Source organism: Carlito syrichta, unplaced genomic scaffold, assembly GCF_000164805.1.
Source record: "Carlito syrichta isolate Samal-C Ts95f unplaced genomic scaffold, Tarsius_syrichta-2.0.1 Scaffold302317, whole genome shotgun sequence".
Lineage (NCBI taxonomy): Eukaryota > Metazoa > Chordata > Mammalia > Primates > Tarsiidae > Carlito > Carlito syrichta.
Genome location: NW_007246413.1, coordinates 60632 through 84148, shown reverse-complemented (window position 1 = coordinate 84148; position 23517 = coordinate 60632). Strand labels below are relative to the sequence as shown.

At 53.8% G+C, this 23517-nt stretch overlaps 1 protein-coding gene across 1 annotated transcript in view; it reads left to right on the top strand.

Annotated features, from left to right (window-relative positions):
• The first annotated feature begins 7521 nt into the window (after positions 1–7521).
• ACOT7 (acyl-CoA thioesterase 7) overlaps positions 7522–23517 on the top strand; it is a 63413-nt gene continuing 47417 nt past the window's right edge. The window contains exons 1-2 of the mRNA XM_021711477.1: positions 7522–7634; positions 15571–15688. Of these exons, the coding sequence (XP_021567152.1) occupies positions 7615–7634; positions 15571–15688 (138 nt within the window). The 5' untranslated portion in view covers positions 7522–7614. The remainder of the gene's footprint in view (positions 7635–15570; positions 15689–23517) is intronic.

Sequence of the window (23517 nt, the reverse complement as noted above, 5' to 3'; positions counted from 1 at the left end):
TCTGCCTCAGCCTTCCAAGTAGCCAGAACTACAAGCGTGCGCTACCACGCCCGGCTAATTTTTGATTTATTGTAGAGATGAGGTCTCACCAAGTTGCCCGGGTGGGTCTCGAACCTGTAGCCTCAGGCAGTCCACTCACCTCAGCCTCCCAAGGCGCGGGATTACAGGCTGAGCCACCGAGCCCGGCTAGAATTACATTCTTAAAGCTGGTAGTGATTCCTCTGATGGATTTAGGCAAGTAAATTAAAAACTTCTTAGAGATGATTTGCCCTTCTAGATGCCATTAAGAACATTTGTGATTTGTGGGAGAAGGTCAAAATAGCAACATGGACAGGAGTTTGGAAGATGTTTATTCTAATCCTTGTGGATGATTTGAGGGGCTCAAGACTTCAGAGGAGAAAGTAACTGCAGATGTGGAAAACATAGCAAGAGAACTCGAACTCTAAGCGGAGCCTGAAGCTGTGACTGCGTGGATGCCATCTCATGATCAAACTAGGACGAGGAGCTGCTTCTTATGGACAAGCAAAGAAAGTGACTTCTTGAGATGCAATTTAGACCTGGTGAAGATGCCTGAACATTGTTGAAATGACAACAAAGGGTTTTGACTATTCCATAAACTTAGTTGGCAAAGCAGGGGCAGGATTAGAGAGGACTGACTTCAATTTTGAGAGAAGTTCTCCTGTGAGCCAAATGCTGTCAAGCAGCATCGCGTGCTACAGAGAAATCTTTCATGAAAGGAGGAATCAATTGATGTGACAAACTTCACTGTTGTCTTATTTTAAGAAATTGCCACAGCCACCCCAGCTTGCAGCAACCACTACCCTGATCAGTCAGCAGCTGTCAACCCTGAGGAAGACCCTTCAGCAGCAAAAAGAAAATGTTCACTTAAGACGTAGATGATAGCTAGGAGTTTTTAGCAATAAGGCATTTTAAAATTAAGATGTGTACTTTGACTGGGCTTGGTGACTCAGCCTGTAATCCTAGCACTTTGGGAGGCCGAGGTGAGTGGATTGCCTGAGCCCGTGGGTTTGAGACCCACCTGGGCAACTTGGCGAGACCTCCTCTCTACAGTAAATCAAAAATTAGCCGGGCGTGGTAGCCCACGCCTATAGTTCCAGCTACTTGGATAGCTGAGGCGGAAGGATCGCCGGAGCCCAGCAGGTCGAGGCTGCCGTGGCCGGGAGCGGTCACTGCACTCCAGTCTGGGTGACAGAGTGAGACTCCAACTCAAAAAAAAAAAAAAAAAAGATGTGGACTTTGTCTTTTTTAGACATCATACTTTTACACACTTAATAGACTTAATAGTATGTTTTTTGTGTGTGGTTAGAGTCTTACTCCATTGACCAGGCTGGAGTGCAGTGGCATGTTCACAGTCACTGCAGCCTCGACCTGCTGGACTCAGGCAGTCCTTCCCCTTCAGCCTTCCAAGTACCTGGAACCACAGGTATGTGCCAGCTCACCCAGCTAGTTGATTGATTGGTTATAGAGACGTGGTTTTGCCAAGTTGTTTAGGCTGGTCGTGAACCCCGGGGCTAAAGCAGTTCTCCTGCCTCCACCTCCCAAAGTGTGGGGTTACAGGTGTGAGTTACCGCTCTTGGCTGGTATGACTTTTTTTTTTTTTTTTGAGCTAGAATCTTACTCTTTTGCCCAGGCTGGACTGCAGTGGCAAGATTATGGCCACTGCTGCCTCGAACTGCTGGATTCAGGTGATCCTTCTGCATCAGCCTTCCAAGTCGCTGGAATCACAACTACCATGAATCACACCACCATGCCTAGCTAACTTTTTGATTTATTATAGAGACAGGGTCTTGCCAAGTTGCCCAGGCTGGTCTTGAACCCCTGGGCTCAGGTAATCCTCTCATCTCCACCTCCCAAAGTGCTCAGATTACAAGCATGAACCACCACTCCTAGTTTGGTATAACTTTTATATGTACTGGGAAACAAAAAATTCATGTGACTTGCTTAATTGCTTATTCAGTTTGTTGCGGATGTTCTGGAACCAAACCTGCAGTTTCTCCAAGCTGTGCCTGAATGTGCCTGAAAAGCTATCACCGACATCAAGATAACGAATAGATCCATCACCCTGGAGAGTTCCTTTGAGTCTCTTATCTTCCCTCCTGCCTCCTCGCCTCCAGGCAATCACTGATCTGCTTTCTGTTACTAGAGCTTGAATTTTCTAAAACAAAATCACACAGTATATACCCTTTGTCTAACCTCTTTCACTTGGCATGATTATTTAGAGAATCCTACATGCTGTTGCTTGTGTCAATAGTTTATTCCCTTTTATTGCAGAGTAGTGTTCCATTGTATCCACGTATCACAGGTTGTTTCTTCTCTTGGTAGACATTTGGGTTGTTTTCAGTTCTTGGCTGTTACATGGAAAAGCGCTGTGAATATTTGCCTACAAGTCTTTGTAGGGACATATGCTTTTATTGATAAATATGAGTAAATACTAGGAATACATGGTTGTATTTATGGTAGGTGTATGTTTAACTGTTTAAGAAACTACTAAACTGTTTCAAAGTGGATGTACCATTTGTGTTTCCAACTGCTGTGAATGGGAGTTCCAGTTCCTCCACATCCTTGCTGATGTTTGGCATGGTTTTTTTGACTTTTCAACATCCTCATGGGTGTGTAGTGGGATCTCATTGTGGTTCTAGTTGGTGTTTTCCTAACGTCAGGGGATGCTGAGCATCTTTTCATGTGTGTATTCGCCACCCATATTATCTTGTTTGATAAAGTGTCTGTTCAAGTCTTTTGACCATTGTAGACTATAGGGTCATTTGTTTTCTTATCATTGAACTGTGAGATATCATTATGGAGCCTGATATACATTTCTGCCTTGGCCAGCTTCCTCTGGGATGAGGGAATGAGTTTCAGGAAGAAGAATGTGGCTTCCAATTCTAGGGCATGTCAATGTAGAATTCTAGGGCATATCAATGTAGAGTTCTCCTTGAATTCTCCCTTCCAAGTGCTCTGTGATTAGCTGGGCTTTTTTTCTTTTTTTTTTTTTTTGAGTTGGGGTCTCATTCTGTTGGCCAGGCTGGAGTGCAATGGCACAATCTTGGTTACTGCAGCCTCAGCTTCCTGGGCTCAGGTGATCCTTCTGTCTTAGCCTCCTGAGTAGCTGACATGTACCACCACGCCCAGTTAATTTTTTTTTTTTAGTTGGAGTCTCACTCTGTCGCCCAGGCTGGAGTGCAGTGGCTCACTCATGGCCACCCCAGCGTCGACCTGCTGGGCTCCAGCAATCCTTCTGCCTCAGCCTTCCAAGTACCCAGAACTACAGGCGCGCGCTACCACGCCTGGCTAACAGAATGAGACCCCAACTCATTCTCATCTCATTATTGTAGAGATGAGATCTCGCCAGATTGCCCGGGCTGATCTCAAACCCACGGGCTCAGGCAATCCACTCGCCTTGGCCTCCCAAAGTGCTGGGATTACAGGCTGAGCCACCAAGCTTGGTCCAGCTAATTTTTTATAGAGAGATCTTGTTATGTTGCCTAGGGTGATCTTGAACTCCTGGGTTCAAGCAATCTTCTTGCCTCAGCCTCCCAAAGTGCTAGATTGCAGATGTGAGCCACTGCGCCTGACTTCACTGTTCTTTAGAGTTCTAGGTGCCCAATTCATTTCCTGCCTCTTTTACTTGGCACTAGGCCCTGGCTTCGTGGGTGTGGTCCCCTACTTTTTGGGCAGATGTGGGAGGGATCTGTGAGGGGTGCTGCCATCTCTTGACTTTTTCAGCTTCCTAGATGCCTTTGAAGGCTGCAGACAGTGGTGGCCCATTTCCACAGCAAAATATAAACCAAGCACAACCCTGTGTTTAGGCCGCTCCTAACCCACTGAGCTAGTGCTGCTTTGTTTAGAATTAGAAATTTCTCAGCTGCTGGCCTCTATCTCCAGCTGTGTGTGTTTTTCTTTATACTGGAGTTTGGGAGTGCCTTTCTCAGGCAAGGGTGCAGTGCTTTGAGGGCTTCTGCTGTGTATCGTAAACAGCCAGTTCTATGTAGGGGCAGCCTGTCTGATTCCCACAGCTTCCGGCATCGAGTTGTTGATAGTTTATAACAGCACACAGACCATAATGTTCACCCTTTCGAGTTTACTGTTCCGTGGAAGATTCACAAGCATTGCCACTATTTCATTCCAGACCATTCTCACCCCCAAAATAAACCTGTACCCTTTAGCAGTCACTCCCACTCCCTACCCCCAGCCCCTGGCATCCATCAGTCTACTTTGTTTCTGTGGATTTGCCTGTTCTGGATATTTCATATAAATGGAGTCATGCAGTGTGTGACCTTTTGTGATTGTCTTTGTCTCAGCATGAATTCTGGGTTCAGCCATGTGTTAGTGTATGTCTGTAGGTCTTTCATTTCTTTTATGGTCGAATACTATTTCATTGTATGGAATTATCACATTTTGTTTATTTACCGGTCAGTGATGAAGACTTGGTTGTTTCCATCATTTTTTTTTTTTTTTTTTTTTTTGAGTCAGAGTCTCACTCTATTGCCCAGACTGAAGTGTAGTGGCACAGTCATCGGTCACCGCAGCCTTGACCTTCTGGGCTCAGGCTATCTTCAGACCTCAGCCTCACTAGTAGCTGGCACTATAGGTGCGTGCCACCGTGCCTGGCTAATAATATTTTTGAGATTTTTTTTGTAGAGACGAGGTCTTGCTATGTTGCTCAGGCTGATCTTGAACTCCTGATCTCAAGTGAGCCTCCTGCCTCATCCTCCCAAAGTGCTGGCGTTAAAGGTGTTAGCCACCATGCCAGAACTATTTCCATTTTTAGACTATTATGCATAATGCTACTGTGAACATTTTTGGACATCTAGTATTATCATTTAAACTGGTTTTTGGCCGGGCACGGTAGTTCACGACTGTAATTCCAACACTTTGGGAGGCAGAGGTGAGAGGCTTGCCTGAGCCTAGGAGTTTGAGACCAGTCTGGGCAACTTGGTGAGACCTCGTCTCTAACATGAATGAATGAATGAATGAATGAATGAATAAGCTGGGCAGAAGGATCGCCTAAGCCCAGCAGACTGAGGCTGTGGTGGCCATGAACATGCCACTGCACTCCAGCCTGAGTGACAGAGTGAGACTCTGACTCAAAAAAATAAATAAATAAATAAAAGGTTTTGACTGGGCATGGTACTTTGGGAGGCTGAGGCAGGAGGATTGCTTGAGCCCAGGAGTTTGAGGCCAGCCTCAGCAACCTAGTGAGACCTCGTCTCTGCAAAAATAAAAAAATTTAGCCGAGCATGTTGGCACATGCCTGTAGTCCCAGCTACTTGTGAGACTGTCAGGAAGATGGCCTGAGCCCGGAAGGTCAAGGCTGTGATGAGTCATGATTGTGCCACTACACTCCAGCCTGGGCGACAGAGTGAGACCCTGACTCAAAAAAAAAGGGTTTTGGTTAATTTAGAAGATGGGAAATCGCACCTCATGTTGTTTGATTTTGAAGTTGTGTACGCATAAGGCTGAGCTGTCTGACAAGTGCTCCATTCTCCAAACAGTCTGTTAATGGCCTGAGCTGGTGTTGCTATGGAGGCCAGGTGCGTCCTTACTGATTTGGGTTGGGTTGTGTGCCCAGCACATCTGGGTCTGGGGACCCATAGCAGGGGACACCAGGGTTGCTTGGGGAAGTGGCAATGCATGCCAGAGGGACGGGCCCGAGTCCAAAGGGCAAAGCCTTGGGGGCCGGGCCTGCTCCCTGAGTTCCATTTGGCTGCAGCTTCTGGAGGGAGCCGGAGGAGACCTGGGGCAGCCATGCTCATGTCTCGGCGAGGCTTAGCCCTGAATGTCCTCAGAAAGGGAGTCAATGAGGCCTGTCTCTGGGAGAAGGCCAAGCAGTAAGTTGGGAGTTGAGGGGAGCTATGGGGTTTGTTGGGTTTGGGGAGACCTGGTCTTGTGTGCTGGGGTGGGAGGAGCTGTGGCTTCGGGACATTTGGCCCTGGGATGCTCCATTCGGGACAGAGTGCCCAGGTGGGCAGCCAGGAAGCAGGGACCTTGGCAGGCTGCGGGGGCGGGGAGGCTCTGAAACAAATGGCCCTAGTTTAGCTGCTGGCTCTGGCCAGACTCAACTCCTGACTTTTCCAGGGGGATGTTTTGGCTGTGGCCGGTAGGGGTCCTGTAGACTCCTCCTGTGGGCTCCGAGGTATCACATGTCCCCAGGCTCAGTGCTGAAGGCAGCCAACCACTTCCCTCTCCTGCCAGGCAGGCCGACCAGGGTTCCAGTTGTGAAAGCACCAGCCTCTCTGTGGGACCCAGTACTCGTGGTGTACGTCAGTCTAGAATTCCTTCCCTCCTTTTGCATATAGGTGAGAGGATGTGCGGGCAGGCACTTGGACTTTTAGGCATAATCTACATTGGTTAGTTTTGTCAGAGGCCTCTCAAATCAGGAAGTCCTTCAGGACTGCCCTTCAGAATAAGCAGGCGCTGGGAGTGTAATAAGACCCTGTTGTTTGAGGGGAAAGGCCATCTGTGTAAGCCCACTCAGCTCTCTCTGCCCTACCTTTTCCTTTCACAACTTGCCCAGTGGCCCAGGATGACCTGCCCTTGAGGCCACAGGTGGAGTCATTTGTTCATCCCAATCACAGCTGTGCCTGCTTGAGTCTGCTCTGTGTACCTTGCACTCTTGGGGGACTTTTCCATTTCCATAGCTGGTTGCAGGATTCCTGGGAAAGTCCTGTACAGAGGTGGCATTTGCAAGGTTGGGGGTGGCATTGGGGCGAGGCTGGGGTGGCATTGAGGCAATGTCGGGGGTGGCATTGGGGCGAGGCTGGGGGTGGCACTGGGACAAGGTCATGCTGATGACATATCGGGCTTCCTGTCCCAGGACCCCAGCCATTGCACCTGCACCTGGGCCACTGTGACTGTCTGACTTCTTTCCTCCTCACACCCAGGGGAAGGGGAGGTGGAGTGAAGAAGCGAGGAGGGCAGGCTGGGGGGCTCTCAGGGGCTCTTAGGTGTCAGCTGCAGGGTGGAGGAAGGGCTGTGGAACTGCGGAACCTGAGACAACGTGACAGCCTCTGAAGCCAGCCCTTGGGGGGTTCATGCGGTGGGGGTGGGGCCAGAGCCAAAGGAGGGCAGAGGCTGATCACTGCCCACTCCCTTCCTGTGAAGCCCCTAGGCACTCAGGGGGAGTGTTCTTTGGGACAGGCTTAGATCTGGTGGGGGCTCCCTGGCCTGTGACCCTCTTCCCCTGCCTGCATCTCAGGGGCCAGGCTGGGCCCTGGCTTTGGCCGAGACCCCAGAGAAGGACTAGGGGAGGGGGGCGGGTGTGTGTAGAGCCTCCCAGACGTCTTCCAGAGGCTGCTCAGTGGTGGTACCTCTGCCTTCCTGATCTGGCACCGCAGCCGGAAGGGCTCGCAGAATTACTTCTAGTGTAATTATTTATAAAGTGGGGTTTCTATGACGACTGGCTTTTGGTAGACGCCTCAGATTGGCGAGACAGCCTCTTCCTGGCTAGATTGGGCAGCCCAGGAAACCAGAGGGGTGCTCCCCCACAAGCCCGGCATGGTGGGGAGCTGGGATGGTCCTGGGACAGGCAGTGACCCTGTGACGCTGGCTCCTCTCGCCTCACTCTGGACCTGATCCTGGGACGTCCTGGCCGCCATGGCTGCCCAGCTGAGCAGGTACCGTGGGTCACAGCCCTGTCCAGGCTGTGTGGGGGCCGCTTTGGACAGACTGTCTGGGGACACTTGGAGGAGAGGGGAGGTGGGGGGTGTGGCCCTTGTGCCCAGCAGGCCGGCTGGCTTCCTGCAGCCAGGAAGATCAGCAGGGACACCCGCCCCAGTTCTTGCTGACCCTGGACGTTGGGTGGTGAACCGAAGCCAGGACTGGAAGTACAGCCCTGGCAACCTGGGGCTCCCGGCAGGGACAGAGCCCTTGAGGCCCAGCTGCTGTTCTTCCTGGCTTTGCGCCTGCTGCTCACCCTTTCTCCTGCCAGCGGGTCTTCTCTGGTTTGCCAAGCACTGCTGAGCCCCCTACCTGCCTCTGCCCAGGGAGGTCCAGGCTACACAGGGACCTCCTTCTGGCTCATTCCCTGCCCCGGGCTAAAGTGTGGAGCTGGGAGCTCAGGGGGGACTATTGGCCCCTTCCCATCCCACTCTGGGGCCTGGGAGGGACCCTGAAACTTCTTTTGGGCCCAGCCCTTCTCCTGCCCCGCCCTCTTCTGGGGGATTTAGTAGACTCTGCGGAGGTTGAAGGAACTTTGCCAGAAACTTGGTAGGCAGCAAATTGAAGAGGACAAGCAGTACATCTGGGCTTCTGTCGGGCAGAGTTCCTCCTAGAAAGATGAGGTGTTCGGTGGCTCAGCCTGTAATCCCGCGCCTTTGGGAGGCTGAGGTGAGTGGATTGCCTGAGCCCGCGGGTTCGAGACCCACCTGGGCAACTTGGTGAGACCTCATCTCTACAATAAATCAAAAAATTAGCCAGGTGTGGTAGCGCGTGCCTGTAGTTCCAGCTTCTCGGAAGGGCTGAGGCAGAAGGATCGCCGGAGCCCAGCAGGTCGAGGCTGCGGTGGCCGGGAGCGGCCACTGCACTCCAGTCTGGGCGACAGAGTGAGACTCCAACTCAAAAAAATAAAATAAAATAGAAAGATGAGGTTTTTGCCTGTGCCTGAGCCTGGCCTTTGAGGCCCTTGGTGGGTCATGTGCCACCTTCTCCCTGGAGGCTGCCTGGTATGAGGCCCCAGGCCATGGCGAGCCCACTTCTCTCCCTACAGGAATGGCAGCCACTGCCCCTTGGATACTTTCAGCCAAGGCACCTACTTCCCAAGGGAAACTTTGAGTGATTATAGGCTCCAAGTACCAGCTGCAGCCATGTGGGGGCGGGATGGTCTGTCCAAACATCTCTGTTCCACCTGTCTTCCTGGCTGCGGTGAGATTGGAGCATACACACCCGGGGCTTGGCCTCTGGTTTGAGGCCAAGGGAGAGGCCCAGGGAGCTTCCGGCACGATCCGTGAGGTGGCCTGATTGCTGGCTGGCCCCTGCCCCACCTGGACCATAACCGCAGGCCCTGTGGTTCTGCCCATCTTTGGGTGCAGGCGGCACCCTCCAGAGCACTGTACCTGCCATGTAAACTAGGCTATGCCCAGTGCTGCCACCTTCTTCAAATGGTCACTGCAGCTTTCACTGTTGGGGCAAAAAGGCCCACCCCCCACCTCTGGCTACCATGGGTTTCACGCAGTTAAGTTTTAATTTTAGCACTGACATTTTTGTGTCAGAGTCAGAGATACTGGCCGCACTCCCAGCTGGCCGCCTTCTGGGCTGGAAGGGGCGGAGGGGGTCACACCCTGGGGCTGCTGCCAGGGTCGCTGCACAGGGGCGTGGCCTGGGCTGGCCAGGCATGGGTGGCAAGAGCCGAGCCCAGCATAGGAGCCTAGCTGCCAGCCCTGCAGGGCCCACTGTGCCCCCACTGCTGCCCTCTGTGGGTGAGGCAGGGGCCTGCAGTTTCCTGGGGCTGCCGTGACAAATGACCATAAACCAGGTGGCTTGTAAAGACAGGAATTTATTCTCTCACAGTCTAGAGACCGGAAGCCCGAGACCCAGGTGTCAGCAGGACCACCCTCCCTTGGGTTTTAGGGGAGATCCTGCCTTGTGTCTTCCAGCTTCTAGTAGCTTCTGGCAATCCTTAGCATTCTTTGGCTTGTGGCTGCGGCATCACTCCAGCCTCTGTCTCCATCTTCATATGGCCTTTTCCCGCATGTTTCATGTCAATTTCCCTGTTCTTATAATGACATAAGTTGTAGATCCTATTTCTAAAGTCACATCCATCCACAGGTACTGTGGTGAGGACTAAGACATACCTTTTGGGGGACACAGTTTATCCCAGTACACAGGCTCCGTGTGGGGGGCTCCACCTTGGGGGAACCCCAGGGAGAGGAGATGCAGCCCACCCTCAGGGTGTCTGCTGTGATCTTGGAATAGGAGCGACCCCTCCCAGCCTATCAGGCCCTCCTTGTTCCATTGCTGCTCTTTCTACTCCCAGAAAGGCCTTCCTGCCTCACCTCTGCCACTCCAGAAGAGACACGGGCCATCCTGCAGGGTGGGTAGACTGGGATGAGGGCTGGCCGATCTGCTGGTGTGATGAGATTATGGAAAGCCATGAGTTTTGAGCTGTGCCTTGAAGAATTTTTATTTTTCTTATTTTTTAGGGACAGAGTCTTGCTCTTTTGCCCAGGCTGGTGTTTAGTGGCATGATCATAGCTCATTGTAGCCTCACACTCCTGTGCTCAAGCGATCCTCCCACCTCAGCCTCCTGAGTAGCTGAGACTACAGGCACACTGCCATGCCTAGCTAATTTTTAAATATTTAGTAGAGATGGGTCTCATTATGTTCCTAGGTTGGTCTCAAATTCCGTGGCTCCATTGATCCTCCTACTGTGGTCTCCCAAAGTGCTGTGGATTACAGGCATGAGCCACTACATCCGGATACTTGAAGAATTTTTAAAGACCACTGATTAATTTGAACAGGTTGAGATGATTTAAAATTCAAAAGGCACAGTGGTGCATCCTCTGAGCCCCTCCCAGTAGCTTTTCTCTTCCCAAGGACTATGGAAATTTCTGGGTTCCTGCACTTCTTCCTAGGGATGGTGATCATGTGCTCCCAAGTGACTGCCTTGTCCCCATGGTTCTGAGCATGCAGTGTCTCTGGGAACGTCCCTACTAGTTCAAGGCTGAGTGACAGTCTGTTGTATGACTGTCACTTAATTTCACTGTCCCTTACTCTGGCCATCTGGGAGCTGGCCCGTGTTCTACATTGTACACAGCTGTTGCACATACCTGATTTATTCACGTGTGGAAATATTTGTAGGCTATGTTCCTGTGGGTGGTGTTGCCAGGTCAGGGTATCCCCATGCTTTGTGGATGTTGATGGTAATGCCAGGTGCTTTTGAGTTATGCTCCCCCATGGGTAGATGATCCCTTTTTCACAAAGGATGGGTCTGACATTGCTGGGACAGGTGGGCACAGGCAGGGCAGTGGGAAGAAGGCCCAGGCATACCTGGTGAACAGCAGCCGTTTGGCAGGTGTGCCCCGGAGCCCTGCAGCACAGTGGGTGATAAAGAGAGGAACGCTCCGGATCCCCTGGCGCTCCAGATGCCTTTCTGGGAGTTGAGTCTTTATTTGGTAGATAGGAAGGCTCTGGAGGGTCTGGACAGGGAAATGACTTGGCCAGGTTCCTGCTTAGGAAGAGCAATCTTGGGGTGGGGGTTGAGGGGTGAGTTAGGACCTGTGTGAGATGAGTGTAGAAGCCATGGGAGGTGAGAGGCAAGTGTAGAAGCCTGCTCCGCACCCCCATGCTGGGGAATCTTCCTGAACATTGCTGTGGTTGTGTGACGCCCTGCTTGGCATCCCAGCCTTTCCTTCCTTCCATCTGTGTCTCTGTTCTCCAGGCTGTCCCTTCACCCCCATGGGCCATGCACTAGCTTTATGGTTTTGCTTTCTGTACCCCGAGCCCTCTGTGGGTTCCTGGCCTGCACCCCCAGCCCCCAGATGTACCTTGTCCCGGCACATGTCCTGCCCCTGCTCCTGGCTCATTCTCCAGATTTGGCCAAGGTGTCACTTCCTCTGGAAGTTTTTCCAGAGTCCGTGTGGGGTGGCCGCCCATCTGGGAGTGACTCCTGTACCTGTGTTTGTTCAGCTTCCTAAGAACCCTTGCCATCAGCCTGGTGCCTGCTCCAGAGGGAACTCTGCACAGAGCGGGGGTGGTGACCGCTTTGGTAGCCTCAGGCCCAGAACCGGCTGCTCTTTCTGTGAGGATTGGACAGATGTGGTTCTGATCTGGGACGGGAGCAGCCAGGGCCGTGGGGGACGGTGACATTCCAGACCGCAGGGTCACCAGGCCCTGGCCATTGCTTGACTACCAGTGCAGGGCGAGTGGAGGATGGGGAGGGTGCTTGGGGCCAGGCCTGGTGAGGGCGGGCAGCTGGGCAGAAAGGCCCTCCCCAGGTCTGGCCTTGTGCCTTTCCCTGGCAATTCTGGGGCCAGGGGAGGGGGAAGAAGTATAGGATTGGTGTGGCAGGGGTGGAGAGAGGTGGCCAACAGTCCACCCAGCACCAGGGCAGGCGGGTGCTGCCCGCCTGAGCTGGTCTGTGTGGTGTTCAGCTGGGCACTGCTGGTCAGCTGTCGCCCAGATACCACAGTAAGCCCTGGTTCTCCAGCTTCTCTTGAAATTCACTTTGGCACCCTGGACTCCAATTCCTGCCAACCACAGTGAGCTAGCAGCATAGGCCACCACCCCGCCCTGCACGCATGTCTGTGTCCCCGGCCACTGCCTCTGTTGCCGCTTCAGCCTCATGCTTGCCCTGCAGGGATTTCTTTTCTTTCTACTTTAATAGTAAAAAAAAAAAAATGCCCACATGTTTATTAAAAATGGGAAAACCAAAGCTCCAGCGAGGGGCAGTGTGTCCTGCTGGCCCCTGGGCTCCTTTCATACCCGCCTGCCTGGAGTTGAAGGCTGGTCTCCACCTTAGCCTGGGATGGACACCCTTGGCTTTGGCCAGGCTGTGGGGGAGCAGCATTGGAAAGTGAGTTGAGGAGGGAGGCGCCCGGTGAGACTAGTTGCTGGAGCAGCAGTGCGGGGTGCAGGCGGGCTGCAGGTTGGGGCAGAATCCAAGCTGAGACCTGAGATGCCATTGGCTGTAGGGAAGGCATCTGATTTGGGGACTGAAGGGAAGGGGCCAGTGGTCAGGCTTTAGCCTCACGCATTGGAGGTGACAGTAGAGTCTTCAGGCAGAAATAGGTCCTCTGGGGAGGAGGTTTGTGTCCAGACTGAGAGTGCTGGGTGGCCAGTTGGGGAGTTAGGACCGAACTTGGTACAGGATGCAGCATGTAGAGGGAAGGTGACCCGGCTGGGGGTGGCAGTATGCAGGCTGGGGTTCCTGGCATTCACTCCCACCGGGCGTGCCACATGCCCGGGCCTCACTTGGGTGTGGGTGGCTGCAGACTGCCCCGGCCTTAGGCGCCACCCCTGGCCTCCAGCTCAGGGGCCACCCACGTTCCGTTCCTGCTCAGCACCTACCGGATGTATGCACTTCCTCCTCTGCCCGCAGCCCTCGGTCTGTGCTTCCTCTCTCTGACTTGGCAGCAACGCTGGAGCAAGTTGGTGTGTATGGCCCCACTTAGTAGACAGGCAAAGTGAGGCTCATGGCGGTGAGTCAGGCTGCACCAGAGGCAGGCTCCAGTGTTCCTAGGAAAGGCTGGACCCCTGTTTCCTCAGCCCCAGAACCCAGGGCTAGGTCCTGCTCGCCTGTCCCACCACAGCCTCAACCTGTGGTCACAAGAGGACAGGCCTGCTAGGGGACAGGCCCGTGGGGTGTGGGGAAGGCTCCTCCTCCTAAGGTGAGAACAAATGCAAAGGAGGGCAGTGGAGACAGTCGTTTTGTGATTCATAATTGACTACCTCTTGGCGCAAGCTTAAAAAAAATGCAAAACCCTTAGCTCAATTAAAAAACAAAACACAGCCAGCTCGGTGGCTCAGCCTGTAATCCCGGGCCTTTGGGAGGCTGAGGTGAGTGGATTGTCTGAGTCCACGGGTTCAAGACCTTCCTGGGCAGTGAGACCTCATCTCTACAATAAATCAAAAAATCAGCCGGGTGTGGTAGCGCATGCCTGTAATTCCGGCTACTTGGAAGGCTGAGGTGGAAGGATCGCCGGAGCCCAGCAGGTTGAGGCTGCAGTGGCCGGGAGCGGCCACTGTACTCCAGTCTGGGCGACAGAGTGAGACTCCAACTCAAAAAACAAAACAAAACAAAACACAAAGATTGTTTAAAGAGCACATTAGAGAAGGCAAATTAAGCTTCTCTCATGCCCTGGGGTTTCCCTGCCACTTCACCTATCACGTTGTGCCAGCTGATTCACTGTCACTGTGGCTGTGCTGTTCTGAGCTCCATGGGCCTCAGGGCCCTCCTGACTCCAGGGCCAGCAGCCAGTTGGCCTGAGTGGGCCCTGGTTCTCAAAGTGGTTCTCACCCAAAGTGCGGGGTCAGGGGGACATTAGGGATAGGCAGCTGTCAGTCCTGGAGGACATCAGTGGTCTTTGGCTCTGGAAAATGGCATCTTCCAGCTCTTTCTTGAACCTTCCAACCAGGTTGGGTAAATACTTATTACAGGCCAAGAACAGTGGCTCATACCTGAAATCCCAGCACTTTGGGAGGCTGAGGCAGGAGGATTGCTTGAGCCCAGGAATTCGAGACCAGCCTGGGCAACATAGTGAGACCTCATCTCTACAAAAAAAATTTAAAAATTAGCCAAGTTTGGTGGCACGTGCCTGCGGTCCCAGCTACTTGGGAGGCTGAGATGAGGGGATCACTTGAGTCTGGGAGGTCAAGGCTGCAGTGAGCCGGGGTCGTGCCACTGCAGTCCAGCCTGGGTGACAGAGTGAGATCCTGTCTAAAACCCAAACCAAAAACAAACCAAAATTTATGACAGAAGAGAGAAAAATACAGCTGGCCACCATTTGTGGCGCCTCTCCTGTGTGCTGGGCGCTGTCGCAGAGCACAGATGTGATCAGCATAACCTCCCACTGTTAGATGAGGCGGTGCTACCCTTGTGCCCATTTTACAGATGAGGAAGTGGAGGGCTGGCGTTTTGGCGGCTTGTGCAGGTTACACAGTTTGTAAAAGCCAGAGCCCAGAATGCTCTTGGAGAGTCAGCTCGCTCCCTCTGAGTAGCAGGGCAGCACCGGTCCCGGGCCCATAGCTGGCCAGCAGGATGTGGCAGGCCAGCTAGCCATGGCAGATGCTGGAGTCACAGGCTTGTGTCTGTTGCCCGTCGTCTGTCCCAGGCTGCGGCCTGTGAAGGCAGATTTCATCAGCCAACCAACTGTCTGGGAAGGTGCCAGGCTCGGCTGGGGTGGCCCTGGCAGGATCACCAACTGACTTGCTGGGATTCCAGAGGTTTTCTGGAGCTTCCCTGCTGCAGGCTGCCACTGGAAGGGTGGGTTTTCCCTCTTTGGGGAAGTGAGGTTGTAATTCGTTCTCCCTGACCTCTGACAGCCCCCAGCTTTCAGAGCAAAGTCTAGTCAACACCCCCGGGAGCCCCTGGGGCGCTCCCCATGCCAGCTGGCAGTTGAAGATCATTCACCTGCCCATAGGGCCTAGGGTCTTGAAGCTGTGACTTGAACAGCTATGGCTACCTGGCTCCTCTGAGGCTCCTGATAAGGGGTGTGGTCCTGAGAATTTGCTTCCAGGACACAGTCTGTCCTTCTGTTCCTCTAGTTCAGTTGTTGGGAGCTCCAGACTGCCACCTCCTGCCTCGTGGCTTTGCCAGAGGTCTTGGCCTCAGTGCTTCCCAGCTAGGGCAGGCTGGGACCTGGGGCTTCACGGGGTAAAGTCCCTCCTCTCTCCCAGGTAAGCAGGACCCTGGGGCCCCTTCTGTGGTCTGGCACGTTGCCACTCCACTCTAATAAATGTACCATCCTGGAAGAGCCCAAACATGTGGACATTTCTTTCTTCCTCTGGAAGCCATCGAGCCCCTTGGGGACCTCCTTTCTCCCCTGGGTTGTCACCATGGCATGAATTGTGTCTCCTGCAGGCCTCACCATGCTTGTCTTTTCCCCTTTGACCTAGGATCATGCGACCCGATGATGCCAACGTGGCCGGCAATGTCCACGGGGGAACCATCCTGAAAATGATCGAGGAGGCGGGTGCCATTATCAGCACCCGGCACTGCAACAGCCAGAACGGGGTAGGCATCTGGGGGCCCCTCGCCTGACGGGCCTGGGCTCATACAGAGGGTTCCAGACCCCAGAGGGCCACGTCAGTGTTGGTTCAGAAAAGGCGTGACTGCCCTGGAGCCCATGCCTGGAATCTCTCCCTTCTCATTGGGTCTTGGGGGCTTCCAGAGATGCTGGCCCAGTCAGCCCTGGACGGGATCCCTCAGAACTAGGTTTGGTTTGAGCCTTGGCCAGGAAGGGTGAAAACCTACCAGAGACAGACACCCCCCGCTCTCTCCTCCGTTCGGCCCCCTGAGCTTGATTCTGATCAGAAGCATGCCACGCCTTTGTACTGCAGAGTTCATTGTGATGGTCAAGAGCCCAGATGTGGGGGTTGGCAGCCCTGAGCTGGATCCCATCTGCCCTGACCACCTGTTGTAGCCGTGACAGGCACTGTGACTCTCTGTGCCAAGGCTGCTTTCTGGCTGTGAAGCCCACAGGCTGGGTATGACCGTGTCTACAATGGGGCCGACTCCCTGCCTGCCTGCCCCAGAGCTGTGTAGTCGGGGTGCGGGGGGGGGAGGCCCTGCAGTCAGGGGTGAGAGGCTTGCTCTCTGGTCTCAGGATCTCAGGGCTGTTGCAAGATATTCAGCATGTCACTTCCTGCCATCCCCAGCCCCACAGGACCAGACATTTGCTCTGAAGGCTGGCCAGGGAGAGTGAGTCCCCTTGGGGACTGGGGGCTTGGTCAGCACACCCACTGTGTCCTCTGGGCAGAGGAGGAGGATTCAACCTTGGCTTGGAGGGACCGTGTGGCCCCCGTGGACACAGACATGATGCTGCTCTGTGTGGAGGCTGAGGGGCTGTGAGGTCAGAGACCAGGACTACAGGAGGCACCAGTAATTGTGACTGGGCCAAGCTGGCAAGATGCAGGAAGTGACCTGCAACATCGGTCTGTCCCAGCTGCTTTAACAAAATACCAGCTGGGCTCGGTGGCTCAGCCTGTATCCCCGCGCTTTGGGAGGCTGAGGTGAGTGGATTGCCTGAGCCCGTGGGTTCGAGACCCGCGCCAGGGCAACTTGGCGAGACCTCATCTCTACAATAAATCAAAAATTAGCTGGGCATGGTAGCACGGGCCTGTCGTTCCAACTACTTGGAAGGCTGAGATGACAGGATTACCTGAGCCCAGCAGGTCGAGGCTGCGGTGGCTGTGAGTGTGCCACTGCACTCCAGCCTGGGCGACAGAGTGAGACTCCAACTCAAAAAAAAAAACCAAAAAAAAAACAAACAAACAAACCAAAATACCACAGACTGGGTGACTTGTAAACAACAGAAATTTGTTTCTCACAGTCCCGGAAGCTGGCAGTCCAGGATCAAGCAACCAGTAGATGTCATATCTGGCAAGGGACTGTTTCCTGGTTCATAGACAGTGCCTTTTTGCTGTGTCATCACCTGGCAGAAGGGGTTCTTTTGGGCCTCTTTATAAGGACACGGATCTCATTTGTGAGGGCTCCACCCCCATGGCTTAATCTCCCAAAGGCCCCACCTCCTATTACCCTCCCCTGGGAGTTAGGATTTCAACAGGTAAATTTTAGGGGGACACAAACATTCAGACGGTGGCACATGCATTCAACCTGGAACAGTGGGCAGCATGTCTTCCAGCAAAGTGTAAGACTATGGGTGTGTGTGTGTGTGTGGTGAACCATGCCAGGGTGAGTGTGTATGGGTGGACTTGGACTTCAGCATGGGGGTGGGCGGGAGAGGATGGGCTGAGACCACCTTGTGAAGGAGAGACTTGCCTGCCTGGCTGCGAGTTGGGTTTAGTCTGTGGACCTGGGCTGCCCTCGAAGCGCTGGTACAGCCCGGCCACGTTCGGAGAGCGCCCCCTGGTGGCAATGGGGAGGTCGGACCTGAACGCGAGATCCTGGGGATGGGGTGGAGCCAAGTTCCTGGCTGACCCTTCCAGAGGAAGACAGTGAGGGTCCCAGGCAGGCCTGGAAAAGAGGGTGGACACTGGGAAGGAAGAGGCCCCAGGACCAGGGTGACAATGCCATTAAGCATCACAGAAGTCATCACTGTGTTTTGCAGACTTTAAAGTGATTTAGCTCATAACTCTCATGACACCCCTAAGAGAGAAATGCTGTTATTTTTATTATCCAGATTGCATAGATGAAGAAACTGAGGCACGGACGTTGAGTACTTGCTTGAGGCCACCTGGGGAGGCAGGTCGGAGGTCTGGGCCATGAATCCAGTCCTCAAACCCGTGCTTGGAGCCCTTGCCCCTCCTCCTCCTGTCCCAGGGGTGCTGGAGGGACAGTTTTGACACTTTGGCTTCGAGCAGCCTCTGAGCTGGGGGTCTCCAGGCTAGTGCTCCAGACTTTCCAGGCTCAGGAGGGGCTCTGTGTGCGCCATGAGCCCAGGGTGTGAGTGACAGCTCTCCAGTTCCAGGTGGCAGGATGCTGACCTCCGAAGGACTTCGCTGGGATCCTGGTTGGGGCAAGTCCCCTTCCCCCAGTCCACACTCCCCTGGTGGTGTCATCAGTCTGTGGCTTTAATACAACAATGTCAGCCCCAGGGTTCTGGGCCTCTTGGCTGGCCCGTCCCGGATGCCTGCTCAGCCCGTCAACCTGGACATGCCCCAGCCATGTTCTGACGCCCCTGGCTGCTTCTCCCAGTCTATCCCCTGGTAAATGGTCTCTGCAGTCCCCAGGTGCTCAAGCCCAAAGCCTGGAGCCTCCATCCACCTCTCCCTCCCACACCTGTGACACTCCCGCAGCAGATCCTGCTACTCCACCTTCTGGGATGTCCAGCTGTGAGCACAGCCCCAGCCCCACCCAACTGCAGACTGAGCCCCGGTGCCGATTACCCTGATCATGGCAGCAGCCCCCTGCTGGTCCTGCCACCTCATCTGCTCTCCAGTAGTAGCCAGAGACCCTTCAGATGTGAAGCAGAGCACAGCACTTGCCAGCTTGGAGCGCTCCAGAGTTTGCTGTCTCCTGTCCCTGCCTCCTGGCTCTAGGCCCTTATCTCTTGAGTTTCTTCCTCAGTGCTCCCTCTGGCCACGTTGGCTTTCCTGTTGCTTCATGAACTTGCCAGGAGCATTCCTGTCTCTGAGACTTCGCACTGGCTCTTCCCTCAGATATCTGCAGGCCCCCCTCACCTCTTCCAATCTCTACCTAAGCACCGGAGGCCCGGCTCCCTGCTTGCTCCCAGCTGCTGCTCAGCTCCTGACTGGCTGTTTTGTTTTGTTTTGTTTTTTGAGCTGGAGTCTCACTCTGTTGCCCAAGCTGGAGGGCAGTGGCACGCTCACGGCCACTGTAGCCTAGACCTGGGATTAGGTGATCCTTCCGCTTCAGCCTTCCATGTAGCTGGAACTACAGGCATAGGGCACCACGCCCGGCTAATTTTTTTCATTTATTGTAGAGACGAGGTCTCGCCAAGTTGCCCAGGCTGGTCTCAAACCCCTGGGCTCCGGCGGTCTTCTCACCTCCCAAAGTGTTGGGATTACAGACGTGAACCTTTACACCCTGCCTGACTGGCTGTTCTTGTACTGATTTGTCTGGGTGGTCCTCTCCCCCTGGAGCGCACGCTCCATGAGGGCAGGGACTTCTGCCGGCCTGGTTTCCTCAGAAGCGCAGCCTCTGGTGGAGGCCTGGATGTGCCTTGTGGCCTCCTGTGAGATGTTGCTGAATGCTAGGAGCATGTATCTGGAGTTGTCCTGTGGCGTGTGCCCACTGAGAACTTCTCACGCCTGTCCCTCCTTGCTCTGTGTAACCTTTCCAGCCATCTGCTGAGAGAGGTGCCGTTTTCTTAATACTGTTTTACTGGTTTTACTGGTGAGGACACCAAGGCCTAGAAAAGTTATGTGGCCTAGAATGCCACTCAGCCACATCCTCTGAGCCAGCCACAGGGTGGCTGTGTGTGGGCGTAGGGGCAGGTGTGGCTCAGGTGATGAGAGTTAGCCTTCTCTGGGCCTTGCTGCATGCCAGACATAATTCTTCTTTTTTTTTTTTTTGAATTGGAGTCTCACTCTGTCGCCCAGACTGGAGTGCAGTGGCCGCTCCCGGCCACCGCAGCCTCAACCTGCCGGGCTCCGGCGATCCTTCCGCCTCAGCCTTCCGAGTAGCCGGAACTACAGGCGTGCGCTACCACACTCAGCTGATTTTTTGATTTATTGTAGAGATGAGGTCTTGCTGCCCAGGCGAGTCTCGAACCCGCGCGCTCAGGCAATCCACTCGCCTCAGCCTCCCAAAGGCGCGGGATTGCAGGCCGAGCCACCGAGCCCGGCTGACATAATTCTTCGTACATCACACTTGTGAACTCATCTAATCCCCTTGTCTGTGGAAGATAGACAGCTGGCCCCTCCTCTCCCAGGCATTTCATGAACATCGGGTTATCGCCGTACGTTGTCCCCTCAAATCTTTGCAGTGACCTGTTAGGACCATTCATTATCTGTGTTTACACAGAGACTGAGACAGAGAGGTTAGGTCACTGCCTAAGGTCACAGAACCAGTAAGTAGTAGAGTTGGAATTTGAACTCAGGGCCCAGAGCAGTTCTTTTGGGCTCTACTTCTAAAGCTGCTTCCCTGGCTTGAAGCTCTGTGGCCACCCAGGAGCCCAGTCTCCAGAGTTTTCCAGGGTACCTGTGTCCAATGGGCAGTGTGATGCCAGTTGCTTTTGGGAATGTGGCAGAGGGTACTTCCTGGGCAGTTGCTAATTAGAGCCCTCAAACTCCTTCTCAGGGTGGGGCACTCCTGGTCCTTAAGCCCTGGAAGCAAGAGTTTCAGAGGCACACGTAAGGTACCTGGAGCCAGGAACGCAGACGCCTGCAACTCAAGAGATCTTCATATGGAATGCAAGTGTCCGGTAGCCCACGTATTGAGTTTTCGGATCACACCGGCCTTTATGGAATGGCTGGAGCTAGTTCAGAGCCCTGCCAGGTCCTGGGAAACTTCCACCACAGTCAAGTCAGAGCCATCCTGGGTCTTGGCTCGTGCCATCTGCACCTGTTGTACATACAGAGCTGCCAGCCCAGCTGCCTCTCAAGGCTCCCTGCCTGCCAGCTAGAAACTCTCTCCCAGGGCCTCCTGATAATGAATGACACTGGGCTGAGACTCCCATGTGCTGTCTGGTAGACATTACATCTCTTCTTTAGTATTTTAAGCTGGTAGAGAAGCAAACTTAAAGTTCATTTGCAGCCTCTCAGCCTAGGAGTCCCCCGGGGTCCCCAGCCAGGCTTGGGTGTCGGTGCCGTGTGGAGAGGCTCCCAGATGGCTCTGTGTTAGGCGTCCCCAGGACTGTGGAGAGGAGCTCTCTCCTGCCTCGGGTCGTTCTATCACTGTTCCAGATTACAGAAAGGAACATAAATCCCCGTGCTAAAAGTTCACATGACCCTGAAAAGCATCTGAGTCTCCTGAGCGGCCCTGTCCTGCCCTGCGCCTGGCCCTGCTGACTTCTGTCCACGTCTCCATGCATCCTGGTGGCCCCAGGTCTGCCGCTCTTCCCTCTCCTGTGATGCTGACGCTCCCCCACCTGCTCCTGCTGACACCTGGGTGTTCAGGGTCATTGAAGTTGACCCCTCCCACACCCCCACGCAGTCTTCAGAGCACCCAGCACTGTGTGTGTTGCCTGGTCGGGGCCCCCACTGGCACCCGGGCCTCTCTGGCCTGCTCCCCCTGCACACCCAGCACTGAGAGTGCTGCCCGGTCCACGCCGCTGCAAGGGAGATGTCTCAAAAGGCTCAGGTTCATTTGAGGGTCAGCTGCGTGGAGATGGCCTCGGTCAGCAGGTCAGAAATGGGCTACAGGGCAGAGAGGTGGAAGGCAGTGCCACTGAAGCCATCAGTGTGTGGGTCTGAGATCACGCGGGCGAAGCCACCCATGATGTGACTTAACCACTCTCCAGTGAAACACATGTGACTGACATGTGCACTTTTCGGTCTCACCAACCGTGCTCGGAAAGTTCCAGTCGGCCCCTTAGTCTTTCTTGCCTGTCACCGAGCGAGCAGCCCTTGCCTTTCCCACTTTTGGCCAATAGGTGGTGCCATAGCCACATACGTTTGCTTGGGGATGACTGACTCCACACTGCTTTGTCTTGATTGTTGTGGGTGGGGCGGAAAGCCTCAGGCCACTTGTGCCAGCTTAGCTCTAGAAATTGTCCCTATCACCCTGGTGTCCTGCCCAGCCCCAGCGGCCTTGCTGAGACCCATCTCTGAGACGTTTATAGTCACAGATGCGGTCACAGAACCCCCTGCCTGCGTGCATGCGCGAGAGTCACCTGGGGGAAGGTGAAGGCCGAGGCTCAAAGGGGCAGGTGCTGGGTTTGGGACGGGCCTGGGAACTTGCATGCTTGGGTCCCCAGTGAGTCCTTGCGCAGGTGAGCGAGCTGCATGTTGATGCCCTGGACAGCAGGTGGCTGGGAAGACATACAGACACCAGAGCTTGAACTGACCGCCACCAACTTGCCGCATGACCTTGGGCAGCTTGCCTAAAAGTATCACCGCTTGGCAGAGGGTTCTTGGGAGGACCGCCTGGGCAGGCATTGCCGGAGCTGACCCAGGGCCTCACAGGCAGGCCCGTCCCTCACCTGCTCCCCACCTGGCCCCGGGTAGCCAGTGAGTGCTGCAATCTCACATGGCCTACGTCCTAAGGAAGGCAACTGTTCAGTAGAAAGTCACGACAGCGCTGAGTGCGCGTTTGGAAAGAGAAAACCCGTATTTCCTGTGGCTCAAACTCAAGACCATCTTTTGTGTATCTTAGCAAAGATGAGAAGTATGTTGACTCTGAGTGCTAGTGAGGGTACCAGAGGCCACGACAGTCACTGCTGTCCTTCTGAAATGTACTTTGGGAACATATATCAAGATATCTATCCCTGGGACTCAGGAAATAATCCCAAAGGCAGAAAATGATTTAAGCAAAAGGGTGTTCATCATAGCATTGTTTATAGAAAGAATCAGATAGAGTTGGCCCAAATTTCTAACAAAAAAAGACAATTCTATTCAATTTGGCTGGCCATTGAAAATAGTTTTGCAAAAAAAAAAATAAGTAAGGCATGGTGGCACACACCCTGTTGTCACAGCTACTTGGGAGACTGAGGCGAGAGGATCACTTGAGCCCAGGAGGTGTTGGCTACAATGAGCCACCGCATTCCAGTCTGGGGGACAGAGTGAGCCCCATCTCTAAAAATAATAGTAATAGCCGGGCTCCGGTGGCTCAGCCTGTAATCCCGCGCCTTTGGGAGGCTGAGGTGAGTGGATTGCCTGAGCCTGCGGGTTCGAGACCCGCCTGGGCAGCGAGACCTCATCTCTACAATAAATCAAAAAATCAGCCGGGTGTGGTAGCGCATGCCTGTAATTCCGGCTACTTGGAAGGCTGAGGCGGAAGGATCACCGGAGCCCAGCAGGTCGAGGCTGCGGTGGCCGGGAGCGGCCACTGCACTCCAGTCTGGGCGACAGAGTGAGACTCCAACTCACCAAAAAAAAAAAAAAAAAAAAAAAAAAAAAAAAATAATAGTAATTTTTCTTTTTGAGTTGGGGTCTTACTCTGTCCCCTGGGCTAGAGTGCAGTAGCATAATCACAGCTACCGCAGCCTCAACCTGTTAAGCTCAGGCGGTCTTTCTGCCTCAGCCTCCTAAGTAACTGTGACTAGAGGCATGTGTCACCACGCCTGACTAATTTTTTTGATTTATTATAGAGATGAGGTATTGCGAAGTTGCCCAGGCAGGTCTCGAAACCCTAGGCTCAGGCAATCCTATCACCTCTGCCTCCCAAAGTGCTGGGATTACAGGTGCCTGACTAATAATAATAATATTTTTTTTGCATTAGAGTGTCATGAAAAAGAAGTCATGTAAAAGGACAAGGAA